The sequence below is a fragment of the Protobothrops mucrosquamatus genome, unplaced genomic scaffold (genome assembly GCF_001527695.2).
Source record: "Protobothrops mucrosquamatus isolate PMUCROS unplaced genomic scaffold, P.Mucros_1.0 scaffold4767, whole genome shotgun sequence".
Taxonomy (NCBI): domain Eukaryota; kingdom Metazoa; phylum Chordata; class Lepidosauria; order Squamata; family Viperidae; genus Protobothrops; species Protobothrops mucrosquamatus.
The window spans coordinates 1-15655 of NW_015390659.1; the positions used below are offsets into that span (position 1 = coordinate 1).

A 15655-nucleotide genomic window follows, 5' to 3' on the forward strand; every position below is an offset into this window, starting at 1 on the left:
CCAATTCATGCAAACCTTTCAATACCAGAAAAATATGAACATATATAAAACCCAGATGGGCAACAAAAATTGATTCCTACATACTGTAGTAACTTAAATTTCTGGAAGATCTTCAACAGTCTTACAAACTGCACTTTACAATATTCTAAATATGTTCTAAACAAGGAGAAACCACTGTTGTAAATCATCTGTTTCTCAAAGTGTGCAGATAGCACACCACGCAGCTTCTGCAAATGTATTCTTGTCTCTGGAATTAAGGGTCAAGCATATTTGTAGAAAGCTGAATAAACAAGTTTAATGACCAAGTATAGTCCTGAAATACACCCTGCATTCCAAACTTTCCTTCCTCAAATTAAACATTTATACTCATAAATGTGAAGAATCAAATACTCTTTATCTTTTCCATTGCAACTTTTGAACTAAAGCAAGACATTATGAAATGTTAACATATTGAGATGTGATTAAGCCAATATAATTTATAATTGAACCTATATATGTGACCAAATTCTGCTTCCAAGCATAATCCATTGTCATTTTTATAAGGTCAACGTGATACTAAAACAATTACTTTGTGCAGGCATTCCCAGTCATTCAAATTCTCTGTTGTTTTCAGTTTTACTCTAGACTTACCATCCCAAATAATATCTTTCTCAGAAGTTATTTGATTTAGTGAAGAAGCAGTCTGATGGTCAATGCTCTTTACTGAAATAATACATTAAAAATGTTGTGGTTAATCTGTCTCACTGTGAAGTACACTACACATAACAGATTTCTATGAAATGCCACCATCTCTTCTAAACATGCTAGTAAGAACTCTTTTTTTTCCTTATTAATCAAATAATTTCTATTTCAATGCCAAAGTAAATAATAGCTTTGGACTTTGGGTGTATTTCCCCTCCCCCCCAAAAAAATCAGAACAAAAAGTATATCTAAATTAATACCAGTCTCTCTAGCAACAGAAATAGAGAGTGTCCTACAAGTACATCATCAAATTTGGCCTATCATATATTTCAAACGATGGAAGATTATAATTAGCTTAAGTATTTTTATTATTCTTGGAAACTTAACTCAGTCTTAATGAAAAATACTGCTCCCTTTTTTACTATGTTAAGAATGATAAATTATGGGTTTGTACATGTAGAACAATCTTTCTGATGGATTGAAAAAATATTAATCAACTCAAAAAAATGTATTTATTTGGTGCCTTTGAGTCAATCTGCTCTCCAGCCAACTACCTGGACAGGTTCCTGCAGTTTCCTTGGCAAGGCTTTTTGGAAGTGGCTTGCCATTGCCTTCTTCCTAAGGCTGAGAGAAAGTGACTGATTCCAGGTCTCTTAGTCGGCCTTATGTTTTAAGGCATAAGAACTCTTGGTTTCTAGCCTGATGCCTTAATCACAGCACCAAACTGGCTCTCAAATTTACTATGAAATCCACCAAATTTATCAGAAATTTACCATGGGGGAAAACTTACCATGTAGTATGTTAAAATAGCAAAAACTACCTTTATATTTTAGATATTTTAGTGCATTTTTCAAAGGTAGCAATAAGGTAGTAATAAGGAAAGTGTTACTATAGTTAAACATTCTCATAATAAAATTGCAATATAACAATGATTTTAATGTATTTTGTAACTCATTCTTTGCAAGCCATTCTCTTTACATCTTTTTGCATAACTGGGGTGGTTGAGAAAACCCTAGTTTGCATAAAATGATTTCCAAAATGTTTTCTGAGCAGATTTCAACACACTTATTAAAAGAAAATAAATGCTGAATTATATATAATCTAGATCACTGATATTTTACTTAGAAAGAAGCCTCACTGTTTTCTCTTTGCTTAAACAAGTGGGCTTACAAATTTAGATGAATTAAATTCAGTGGTCTTTGCCAAATGAATGCTCCTAGACCTAGAGCAACCAATCTGTATAAGAAATGAATGATACTTTGCACCAGGATTCACATCTATCTATCAAATGCAATTAACAGTAACCCCAAAGTCTGAGAATGAAAGATATGGAATGTGCATATGCTGACTTTTCATTCCGCCACAAGGGGAGGTGGGAACATCTGAAATTTCAAAAACTTGTTCTATGATATATGGAATCAGTGGTAAACACTCACTGCATAGAAAGCAATTTTTGAAGGTTGTTCCCAGCACCTAGTCTAACTCTCAGAATGCCCTTTATTTTTCTGATCTTTTATGTGATTTTTTTTTCTTATTCTTTTGGAGAAAAACAATTCTTACCCCCAAATCACTGGGTTACCGCCATTCACTATTTCTATATTCTCAAAAGGCCTTTAAGGTATATGTATGGCCCACAAATATTCTTCTACATAATACTGAAGGTTGATGCTTTGATTTGCAGTATGCTTGTTTCCACACGTTTAGGTTTATTTAAAAGAATTAAAAAAATAAAAAACAGGAAACCATGGAGCTTCAGCTGTTATGAAATCAGGTACCACAATTGCACTATTACCAATTGGCACCATATGCCTAGAATCTAATATATAAAGACACACTATAAAGACATACATGTGTAGTAAGTAGTAAAAGTATTAATATTAATGCTAAATGCTTACTTGTGACAAAAAAGACCCCTCTGAAAATGCACAGCACATAAAAAGCGATCATGCCAGAGCTCAAGAATATTTAGTAACAGCTAATGCTCTGGAGGTTTTCTATCACAGGCATGATTTGGACCTGCATAGCAATACTGATCTTAACTCTGCTTCCTCAAAGAATTATACAATAGAAATTCTGGCTGCTTTTCTCTCTTTTCCTCTTCATACAAACAGAGCACACCTTTCCTCTATATCCCTAACTTCCTGAATAATTAAATTACCCGACAGAAGAATAAATAGGCTTGCAGCTTTCTAACAAAGCTTTCTTCCTGTAATATGGTATCAGATTTCAGGAGTTGATTGTCTGTTCTTGGACCTTTTCAATTTCCTGCTTCTAGAGATTGAGTGGGAATTCAGATATATTTCTTGTTTCTGACTGTTCTGAAGCAACCCAAATTCATAGAACAGAAAGTTAGAAAGACGAAGCAACCAATGAAAAGTTGAGTCCCAATGATAGTAAAAGTAAATCTGTCATTATGTATCATTCATTTGGTAAATAAAATCACAGAAATAATGCCCAGTACATTTCCCATAATATACAGTCTGGTTAAAGCTTCCAATAAACACTGGTATTGTAAATCATCTCTGAAATATTAGAACTATGTAAGGAAGCAAGGTCAACAAGCTAGATACATAACTTACAGAATCATAATCCAACACATTCCTATTGCTACCCAATGCCCGTGTAAGGCTTTCCAGACTGAAGGCTTGAAGAAAAAGCACTAAACACATTGGTAGCAACTGGCCAAAGTAATAAGAACGGTATCTAGTTGATTTCATATGATGTTCTGCCCTTACATAAAGCTGTTGATACATCTTTTTCAGATATTGGGTAAATATTAAAATTGTAACAATAGAATAGTTCAAATAGCTGTCTGACCAGATGCTATTTAGAATAAGGCATGTACTGTCATGAAACATCCTGAAAGTAGAGAATGCCAGAAGATTTTTCTGGCACCGTGTTTGCATCATCCCTTTATACAAAGACCAGTAAAAACTGTATCCAACAATATGAATAGGACTAGTGATTAGATTGCTAAATTCATACAAAATTCAAAGGTTTTCAACAGGTTCATTCATCTTAACAAACTAACATGAAAATTTAAGTGCAAACAGTATTTCTATATAGTTAAGAAATATATTTCTTTTTCATATATTTCCATACTCAGTTATCATGCTCCCATCAGAGATTACCTCAGTTTGCATTAACTGGAAAAATATATACACTGCATTGGCATGGACACTATTAATGATAGGTTTTAATTTTGGATCTTGCTCTGTTACATAAAAGGGAAGGGCAATGAATCACCATTAATTTCTTGTGGAAGTCTGAAACCATAACCAACAGAACCACATAAAAGCAATTTATATATAATTAGAAATTCAATGCATTCCATTATTCTTATGGCATAAAGGCTTTTTCCCTCTTAAATTTGCTCAAATTAAAAAGTTGTGGATCCGTTTCCCCTGTAATGACTTTTCTTCCTGTACATACATAATGAATAATAATGTTGAATATCAGTAAGGATTTTCGTAGAAAATCCTCATTTGCTTTCCAAGACTAGTTTTCCAGTTTAAAACTAACACACAAAATATGTACCACCCTTATGCTGTGGTAGAGAAGATGACTCTCAATTTCCATCTGAGCATAGCGGGAGTTATGTGTTGGAATGTCTGATTATTTAAATCATTTTCCTAGAAATATGCTCCTTCAAATGACTACCTACTAACTTCCATTTGGGTCTTAGGCAGTACTGTGCCCTGATCAATAAGGAAGCATGCTTTATTATTAAACTAAGTTCCTTGAGCATGGCAAATGATCATTTAATCCCACACCCACCCAACATTTCTCACTGAATCCCATGCCAACATGTATGTTGCTCCTCAAAGAACTTGAATCCAATTAATGAAAATGGGTGGGGAAAGATGCTTAGAATATTAAAATGATTCTATGTTGCATTTTAAAAGATTGTTTTTATTGTACTGAGCCTCTCCCTGTCTTCTGATCCTCGGCACCTCATATGGGAAACAGAAATGAACCTCAGTGCACAAACTCCCTAAAAACCTGGGTCAGAATGGCTGTTCACGGATCACACCAACTCCCAACCTGGTTAAGTACCCCTTAAAGAAGCCGGTTACTGTATTAGCAGAAGCGAGCAGCGGAAAATGGGGCAGTTAACTAAACCAGGCTTCAGCTGACCTGCGTAACCGTGTTGTGAGATTAAAACCGATTCATTTGCTTATCTTTACGTCCCCAAAGCCTCTTTTTTTGGTTTCAAATCAAAGGCTTGCAGAGACAACGAAGCGCAAGATGCATGAAATCCACATTCCGACGTGGGCTTTTAAATGTTACTTGGGCGGGAAGTCGCCGGCAGTTACGCCTCCGCCTCCACTCAAGGCCCCAGCCTCTCTCCCTAACGGAATACGGCTTAATCACGTCAGCGGACGAAGGGAAGCTCTTCCTTCCCGCAGCTCTCGCGGGTAGAGCCCAGCGGCGGAGGACGCCGGCAGCCAACCAGCCTTTGCCTTGTGTCCCGCCACTCCCCTTCAGGACTCTTGTCACGTGTACGCTCCGCCCGGGACCCGGCCTGTTCCTCCTCCTTCTCCGCGACGCTTCCCATCCCTTGGCTATGGCTTCTCTCCACGCCAGCCATTCAACGAGGGGCTGAGAGGAGCCTAGCCGGAGCGCCCAGAAGCAACCCAAGGCCGCGGCTTGTTAGCGCTCCGGCCGCCCGCCGCATTGCCCGCCCCGGGTCGGTCGTTGCTGAGTCCCGAGGCTGGTCGCTGGGTCGATCGGCAGGGCCGAGCGCCGGCTCCTGCAGCAGGCCGAGAAGAGAGGCGGCGGCATCGGAGCGTGTCTTTGGCTGATCCCGGGCTGCGGCCGCTGGAGCCACGATGAAGCTGTTGCGGAAGGACATCGAGAAGGATAACGCCGGGCAAGTGACGCTCATGCCCGAGGACCCCGAGGATATATGGCACGCCTACAACCTGCTGCAGGTGGGCGACAGCCTGCGGGCCTCCACCATCCGAAAGGTGCAGACGGAGTCGTCCACGGGCAGCGTGGGCAGCAACCGTATCCGCACCACGCTCACCCTCTGCGTGGAGACCATCGACTTCGACTCGCAGGCCTGCCAGTTGCGCGTCAAAGGCACCAACATCCAGGAGAACGAGTACGTCAAGATGGGCGCGTATCACACCATCGAGCTGGAGCCCAACCGGCAGTTCACGCTGGCCAAGAAGCAGTGGGACAGCGTGGTGCTGGAGCGGATCGAGCAAGCTTGCGACCCGGCCTGGAGCGCCGACCTGGCCGCCGTGGTGATGCAGGAAGGGTTGGCCCACGTCTGCCTCGTCACCCCCAGTATGACGCTGACCCGGGCCAAGATCGAGGTGAACATCCCTCGAAAGCGCCGAGGGAACTGCTCCCAGCACGACCGGTCCCTGGAGAGGTTCTACGAGCAAGTGATGCAGGCCATTCAGCGCCACCTTAACTTCGAAGTGGTCAAGTGTGTCCTGGTGGCCAGCCCGGGGTTCGTGAGAGAGCAGTTCTGCGACTACATGTTCCAGCAGGCTGTCAAGACCGACAACAAGTTGTTGTTGGAGAATCGCTCCAAATTCTTACAGGTAATTAGAAGTTAACGTGTGCTTCATACCGTCAGCTTCAGTGATCTTTAGCCATGCACTGGAATTGTGTGGTGTATAGAAAAGGGATATGTAAAATACCTAACCATGTAATTTTTTTTAAAAAAATGTAATTTTCTATGTAATTTTAATGACACTTATACTGAAATTTGGATCACCTAAATCTGCCCATAATTTGTCTATGAACTAAAAAAAGACCCTTTAGAAGGATGAATGGGCCTATAACCTGCCTGGGCAGGGGGTTGGACTCGATGACCTCCAAGGTCCCTTCCAACTTTATTATTATAATTATTATTATTAAATCTATCTGACTATGAAAGGCCTACCTGTGTTTATTTCTGATTGATTTTTTTACTGAAAGGGAGGGGGGTTGCTGTCTCTCCTAGGTCATAATCCCCAATCTATAAACATAGGTTTATGAAAAGAATGGCCTAATATTTAAGCTAACTAAAACAATTTTACAGTGAAGCCCTAATATGTATGTTTAATTGAATGTGTTTGCTCTGATTTAAACTATACAATGTATGGGTGGTCCTCACTTTACGACTACAGCTGAGCCCAACATTTATGTTGCTAAATGAAACATTTGTTAAGCGAGTTTTGCCCCATTTTACGACTTTCCTTGCCACAATTGTTAAGTCAATCATTGCAGTTGTTAAGATAGTAATATGGTTGTTAGGTGAACCTGGCTTCCCCACTGACTTTGTTTGTCAGAAGGTCGCAAAAGCTGATCACATGATCCCAGTACACTGCAACCATCATAAATATGAACCAGTTGCCAAGCACCTGTATTTTGATCACATAACCAAGGGGTTGCTGCAACGGTTGTGTGAAAAACGGCCTTAAGTTACTTTTTCAGTGCTGTCATAACTTTGAACAGTTGCTAAAGGTACTGTTGTAAGTCAAGGACTACCTGTACATGCAATCTTAGCTCCTTTATAGATGTCGATTCCTATTATTCTGCTTGAGATTCTTTCTCAAGATAAGCTGTTTAATGAGAAAATGATTCATTGTTCTACTAGTTCAGGGGCGTCAAACTGCCGGCCTGTAGGCCGGACGCGTCATCCGGAGTATCTGTACTAGTTTATTACAAAACAAATCAGAACTGGTTTGAGATTAATATGTAGTTTATGAAGGGATATGGAGCTTGATTCTTATCTATGCAAAAGCACACCTCTAAAGTTCAACTAGACATATTTCCCAGTTAATATACTTAATACAATACTCCTGGCTGACAAAGGTAACCTCAGAGCAAAATCCGAATAACACATTGTATTCTTGTAGTTTTTCAGCAGTTGTATATACAGGTAGTCCTCGATGTACAACCATTCATTTAGTGACTGTTCAAAGTTACAATGGCACTGAAAAATTGACCATTTTTCACACTTACAACCACAGCATCCCTATGGTCAGATAATCAAAATTCGGACACTTGACAACTGGCATGTATTTATGATGGTTGTAGTGTCCCTTTGGCATGTGATCACCTTTTACAACCTTCTGACAACCAAAATCAATGGGGAAACCAGATTCATTTAACAGCCATGTTACAACTTAACAAGTGCAGTGATTCACTTAACAACTGTGGCAAGAAATATCATAAAATGGGGCAAAACTCACTTAACAACTGTTTTACTTAGCAATGGAAATTTTGGGCTCAGTTGTGGTTGTAAGTCGAGGACTACTTGGATTGTCTTTTTGAATGATCTGCCGGGTTTTTTTTCAGATTGATAAATTGTTTTCCCCAGGTAAGAAAAATATATAAAAATGTTTTCCATATATTTTAAAAACTTTTACAGGTAGCCTTTGACTGATAAGCACAATTGGCACCAAATTTCCATTGCTAAGCAACGCAGTTATGTGAGTGATGACCAATTTTATGACCTTTGTTAAGCAAAATCACTGCAGTTATTAAGTAAATCACGTGATTGTTAAGTGAATCTGACTTCCCCCATTGACTTTGCTTGTTGGAAGCTGGCTGGGAAAGTTGCAGACTATGATCACATGGCCCCAATTAACTATCATAAATACATACCAATTGCCAAACACCCACATTTTGATCATGTGTCCATCAGGGATCCTGTGACAGTCATAAGTGCAAGGAATGATAGTAAGTCACTTTTTTCAGTGCCATTGTAATTTTGAATGATTACTAAATGACTGACTGTAAGTCAACTTGTTCCTGTACTTGTTCTTGTTGTTCCTGTACTTGTTCCTGGGAATTCAGTTTCCAAAAGAAACTAATTATCATAGCAGATGCTACATATTTTTTATTATTTTTCATACTCTAGGTGCATTCTTCATCTGGACATAAGTACGCACTGAAAGAAGCTCTTTGTGACCCAGCTGTGACTAGTCGACTTGCTGATACCAAAGCAGCTGGTGAAGTCAAAGCTTTAGATGATTTCTACAAAATGCTACAACATGAGCCTGATCGGGCCTTTTATGGTCTCAAACATGTGGAAAAGGCTAATGAAGCAATGGCTATTGATACTCTATTGATCAGCGATGAACTTTTTAGGCATCAGGATGTGGCTACTCGTAGTCGATATGTCCGGCTCGTAGATAGTGTGCGTGAGAATATGGGCACAGTTCGCATCTTCTCTAGCCTTCATGTATCTGGGGAACAGCTTGGACAACTGACAGGTGTAGCTGCTATTCTGCGTTTTCCTGTTGCAGAACTTTCTGATCAGGAAGATGAATCTAGTTCTGAAGATGATTGATGATGGAGAAATATGTACCCTTCTTATCCTATTGTATAATGAGACTTTTCCTTTATAATATTTGTTCCCAATAGTAAATGGCTTACCAAAAAAAAAATAGAGAACAATATTTTTTAAAATGACTAGCCAAATTGTCATTTTGTTTACTTGATATTTATGCATTTTTGTTGCTGTGGTAATAGTGCTAATGGAGTTCCCCTAGCAAAACTGGGGTGACCTAACTAATTGGCAAACAATTGCAGTGCTTTATGGAACATGCAAAAATAATAAACTGGTATCAGACAAGAAGAATAACATGCTTATTTGTATAAGCTTTTGCTAAAGACTATGTTGAAAAGACAAAATTTTCACTCAGCACAAACAGTCAAAAACCATGTGGCAAGTATAAATGTCATATTTTTAACTCTGAAAATTATTAACTTATGTACTTATTGGGGGGGACATCAGATGTTTCCATTTTAGCAACTGACTTCAAACATTTTCTTTTATTATAAATGAAATTTTAAATTCATAGTTTTAAATGAAACTTTATTGACATAGCTAATGGGATAAGAGATCACATAAGATCTAACAATATATTATTAAATAACTGAGTGTACACTATTTTTAAGAGTTGAAAGGAGATTCAATTGCAATGGAAACATTTCTAAGCTGCTTTGGTAAACCTAACCAAATAGCTCAGTTCCAGTTAACATGCTTAACATAAACACTGTGCCTGATTATTTGTATTTATCCTTGCACAATGAGGCTTGCAGCTATGACATATTTATATATTCAAACCACAGAACTGTTTTGGATTAGTTAATTTCTAGGGCAGCAGCGCCCAACTTTTTGAGCAACAGGGACCGGTTCTGTGGAGAGAGGTTTTTCCACAGCCCATAGGGGGTGTGGTTTCATGTGCTGCCTGCATCCTGTGGATGGGGCTTCGCTTGTTTGTGTGGACCAGTTTCTGGCATGCTGCGGACTGGTGCCAGTCCACAGACTGGGGGTTGGGGATCCCTAATTAGGACACAGTATATTTTGTAGCTGATAGAATAAAACTAGGGAAATGGAATTCTCAGTCTTTGGGAAACAGAAGCATCTAGAACAGTGGTTCTCAACCTTTTTAATGCCACGACCCCCAACCGGTCGTAAGTCGAGGACTAAACCGGTCGTAAGTCAAGGACTACCGAACCAGTCGTAAGTCGAGGACTTTCCCTGCCCGGGAACGCCGCGCATGCGTGATTCCGCCCCCTGCGCCGGCCGAGGCGTAGCTGGCAAGCGGCAGAGATGGAGCAGGCCGACCACCAGCTGGCCCAGCTCAAGGGAGGTAAGGCACCCGCCGGAAAAGGGGGAAAAAATGGCGGACAGCCTTACTTGGCGACCCCCGTGAAATGGTCGATCGACCCCAAATGGGGTCGCAACCCATAGGTTGAGAACCGCTGATCTAGAATCAGTCAGAAGTAGAACCTTTCACTAATTTGCCTTTCTCCACACACCCCACCATGATCATGAGGGCAAAACCTATCCAGATGCAGCTCCTAAGCTTCCTTTGATTACGTTTGGATAGTGTGGTTTTCTGAGTGGTTTTTTGAGAAAAACACATTAATTGTATTGCAAGCTTTCCCAAAGCTTAGAAGAACAAAAATCCCAATTCAACCTATGTACATCAGTACTTCATTTATGGTTTCTCTTAAATGTTAAGTGCACCTCAGTCACCAAAAGATGATCAATTTCTATCATAGCTTAAGGGCTCATTTATGCTTCCTAAGAATTGAAATGGGGATGCCTTGTTCTGTCTGTAGTGGTTCAGGTTTTCCTGGAATTTCCTGTGAATAGAAGAGGAACCCCTTACATTTGGTGGGAAGAATAAAAGAACTGTTGGGAAGGAAAGGCAGGAACAGCTGTAGGTGAGGTGAAAAGCATGGCGTCTGTGAAGATTTCCCTGTATCCTCTTGTTTGATAGGACTGCTTACCTGGTGAATTTAATCTTTTCTGTAATGCATAACAAGACTTCTTTCCCTTTTCTTTCCATCCCTGGCCAGTTATTTCTTTCCATGGTCTCATCACCATCCAGATTTGCACCTCTCTTTCTCTTTTCATCCTTTCCCAGGGCAGCTACCATTTTACCTCACCGATCCCATTTCCTGATTATCTTTTTTCTTTCTTGTTATTTCTGTGAGAAACAGTGAGGAAGTTGCAGTCCCAAATTTTGGAACCAATTATTTTTTTATTAAACTATTAATTCAATTAATATGAATTTATTCTTGTCCTCATCCCACCTTTTAAAGAACGTATGGCTTCTTTAAATTATCTATACACGCATGTATAAATATATCATGACTACATATTTATTGCAGGGGGGAGAGAAATACTTAGAATTGGTTTTAACTGGGTTGAAAGAACAGAAATTGGGATTATACAGAAATTTTGTCATTGTGTGTGTGTGTGCGTGTGTGTATATATACACTCAAAATACTATTTTGGGGGAGAGCGGATAGTATTTTAAATTTAGAGTTTTCTACCTTTTGGCTAAATATAGTAAATAGCTGTTGGAAATTCATTACACATTCCATCTATAAGAAATTATAAGCAAATTCTCTTTCAAAGAATAAGTAAACAGAGAGAGAGAGAATTTTTTTATAAATATAGATATATTTGTTCACTTTGCTGTATTGTCTGAAGCCAGATCAACCCACAGTTGAAACGACATAGTGGTGTATGTCATAGCAACATGATCAAATTCTAGTCTACCATGTTATATTGCCTTGGGTTGTATACAAGTTCCATTTTTATGCACCAGAGCTTCACCCCAGATTCCTCAGCTTTATCCACTTAGAAAGATACATTTGACTTATTTGTCCATTTAAATGCAGTCTGAATAAATTACTTCTAATGTATATGTTACTCTGAAGAGAACAATCTTACATGCTAGATTTTAATGGTCTACTGTTAAATCCAAGGAAATATTGATTGTGTGACTTAAGCTTTCTGCAAAATATTTATTTGTGTTTTACTTGTTGCCTGCATTTAATAGATAGAACAGTATTTTAATGTATTTATTGTTTATGAGTAATAGTTGAAAATATCACTTTCTTCTTTAGCAAAGGCTAAAGATGTAGACAGAAAAACTAGAAGAGAACTTAAACAAAAGTTCTTTTATGGTTATAGGAATAAATAGGCATGTTTCACTGATAAATAGAAAGCTTTGTGTAAGGTTTTATCAGAAATTCTGATTTTTAGCCAAGTGTGAAATTAATAGCAATACACATTTCTGATGTAGCCTTTAAATAGTTCAGATTGAAGTTGGTTAATAGGGCTTGAGGAAAATTCCACAATGAATGCCAACAAGCATATTTTTCAGATGGCAGAGGATTCTAAACACATTAGCTTTATAATATTGAAATAGCTTTAGCAGCAAAAATCTGGAAGGAAATTAGAAGCATTTGTTAGACGATTATTGAATAGTGGACCAAGATAAGGTTTTCTACTGTCTGACTTTTTACCAGAAGACTTCAAACTATGGTTGGTATTCAAATAACTGTTTGGTTCAAAGAGAAGAAGGGAAAAATATTATTTACTACAATATATATTTAGTATTAGAGCAAAAATGGTGAGCTTATGAATAAAATGTGCACTGGCTATACAAGCATACACTAAGGACATGATTGTGCTGCTTTTCTTTCTATGTTAATTGATTTGAACAATTCATTTAATCTGTCAAAAGCAAATAATTCACCTGCTCAGTCCCAATTATCCTTAGCATTAAGCATTAATATTTGCATAGTTCTTCCACTCTGCATTTCTTGGTTGCCTCAGATCAATGTTTCTCAAACTTGTAACTTTTAAGATATGTGAACTTCAACTTCCAGAATTTCTCAATCAACATGCTGAGGTCCATACATCTTAAAGTTGCCAAGTTTGAAAAACATTGGCTTAGAATAGATGAAGAGCATGAGAGAGTGCTTGGATCCAATGGGACCTGCAACAAAATATTGCAGTATTGAATGTTTATTCAGGATCTGGCCAACCCACAATGCCCTTTTTCTTTGCTTCATTTTCTTGTTTCTCACTTTTCCAATTTTTCCCTTCTCAACATTTAGTTAAGAGTTTGGGCCCATGAGAATGCCCGCTTTATTGTGTGGTGTTTTCTGTTCATAGATAGGCCTCAACTTACAACCTCAATTGGAACCAGAATTTCCATTGCTAAACAAGGTGGTGGTTAAGTGGGTTGCGTCCAATTTTCTGAACTTTTTTGTCACAGTTCTTAGGCAAATCATTGCAGTTTAAGTGAATCACACAGACATTACCAGCTTCCTCCCATTGACTTTGCTTGTCAGAAGCCAGCTGGGAAGTTTGCAAATGGTGATTACATGATCCCAGGACAATGTAAGCATCATAAATACATGCTGGTTGCTAAATACCTGAATTTTGATCACATGATGGGATGCTCATTATAAGGACTGGTTATAAGTCACTTTTTTAAATGGTTGCAAAATGAATGGTTGTAAATAAACAACTTGTGTTTGAAATAGGCCTACAACATCTGACTAAAAATACAGAAGAGAACTAGAGGACATCAGAAGCGCTTTTTCTGTCTCTTTGCTATCCACTAGCAGTCGTGTTAGATATTTGCAACCCAGATAGGAAGGTGTATTTTTAAAAAGTGTTTTGAACTACTGCAAATTTTTAGCATAAACCCTTTCTAGTCTGTTTGCATGTACTGCGGATATATCAAAATCTGATTATATTGGGAAGAGGGGAATAAAGTGGACATACACAGACATGCGTGCATACACAGACATCTCCACATTAGTCTTCCATTAAATAGCAATAATTGTTCATGTATACAAGTTTTGGATTATCCTTCCCACTTGTAGTGGGCTTCCTCTTAAAACTTCTTCATACTTTTCATAACAGCAAAGCCAAAAAAAGTGCTTTTTTATCTTCTCTGACTATCCAGGATTTCTTTTTAAAAAAAAAACAAAAACTATTTTGCCTCAGCAGTATTTTCATTAGTCAAAAGAATACTAATGGAAATAGGCAGTCTTTTTTTTCATTTTTTTTTCAACTTCTACTACTATAAATGGCCCTAAGCAATTTGATGAGGCAGTCATAAAAGGCATGATGAATCCTAGCGTCACTTAAACGTCAACAGCTTCTTACAATGTTTTATGTTCCTGAGCACATAATCCACAAGAAATGTTTTCAGTGCCAAATACATTAAAGAAATAGAATGCACAAAAGATCACTGTTCTCTTTCCAACTGACATAGGACTGAACACAATCAGGAGCCTGGCAGAGCACTTTTTCTCTAAGTGCCTGTGATTTAAAATCTAGCAGAGAAGCCACTTTGAAGGTGTCATGTTTGCTTTGCTTCCCAGTGTGGTGACCTCAAACAGGACATTCATTGTACTAGAACCTGATTTGTGGAATTCCTTCCTAGTTCATTTGTGGTTAGAACTGAAATTATAACTTTCAGCACCAGCTTAAACAATATCTGCTCATGTAAATTTTTAACATCAATTTGGGGTGCTTTCCTTTCTGTTTTCTTTCGTCATTAATGTTCTGCATCATAGAACTTTATGAATTTAAACATAGAGATGTTTTACTGTGAAAGTATAAAAATGTGTATTTTAAAAAAACTAAAATTTATTTTAGTTTATGTGCAGCAATTTTAAGTCTGTTGTAGTCTTATTTTGAAATTATTTCTAATAATGAAAATATCAGACAAAATATTACTTAAAATAGATATCAAAGTAAGATGGGTGTGCAACCCTTTTCAAGACAAGGGTCAGACATACTTTCCAGTAGCCTGCCAGGGGTTGCCCTGTGTGAATTAGGCAGGCTCGTGGGAAAATAACTGCATTTAATTTAAGACAGTTTAGGTGACCATTTTTTAATTGTTAATAACTTGCCCTTGATATCACATTAAACAGTACTGTTCAATAGAGGAAGACGTAGGAGGCACTCTGAGAGCTATACTCGGTACTTCCAAGAATCACAGCTTGCACTCCATCAAAAAAGTTTCTTGAATCTCAAAATATTTCAGGAATGACATTTAGAAAGCATAATAGCATGGATGTTTCTAACACTGTGCTAAAATCTAAATTCTAATTTCTTTTTAAAACATTTCTTCTGCAAAAGAGCTTTCATTCTTAAAATACTTTAACCCTTCTCTATTTCTATTGTGTTTTGCATCTTCTCTGATTATGTTAATCTCTAAAGGGCCCATGGCAAGATTGACTTCATTCCCTGGAAAGAAGCTTGTTTTATTCATCATCACTATGGGACTACAAGAATCCCTGTCCCCCACTACCAGAATTTTACCATGTTTTCTTCTCTCTGACAAAGCCATTTCTTTCCCAATCACATTGACTGAATCTTAAGGGAGAAAATTACAAAAGAAACCTTTCACATAGCTCCAAAACTCTCCTTACTGAAAACCAGTGCACCCTAGAAGAAAGCCTACTTCAGGGATTTTGTTCATTATTTATTTAATTGGTTGGTGTTGGTTGGCTGGCTGGCTGGCTGAAATTACCTGGGTTTTGATGCTAAGCAGAGATTGATCTGGTTAATTCTTGAATAGGAGACACTCGGGGAATTCCAAGCCTGTAAACTAAGATGGAAAGTAACTCTAAACTCAAAAAAAAAAAAAAACCCCAATCCTGGAATATGACAAAGATAATCCAATTT

General features: G+C 38.2%; 1 protein-coding gene across 1 annotated transcript; it reads left to right on the forward strand.

Moving 5' to 3' along the window:
* The first annotated feature begins 5513 nt into the window (after positions 1-5513).
* Positions 5514-9442, forward strand: PELO (pelota mRNA surveillance and ribosome rescue factor). Its single transcript, XM_015828653.1, has 2 exons — positions 5514-6239; positions 8549-9442. Exons 1-2 carry the CDS (start codon positions 5514-5516, stop codon positions 8978-8980), a joined length of 1158 nt encoding a protein of 385 aa, XP_015684139.1. The 3' UTR covers positions 8981-9442.
* The last annotated feature ends 6213 nt before the right edge of the window (positions 9443-15655 follow it).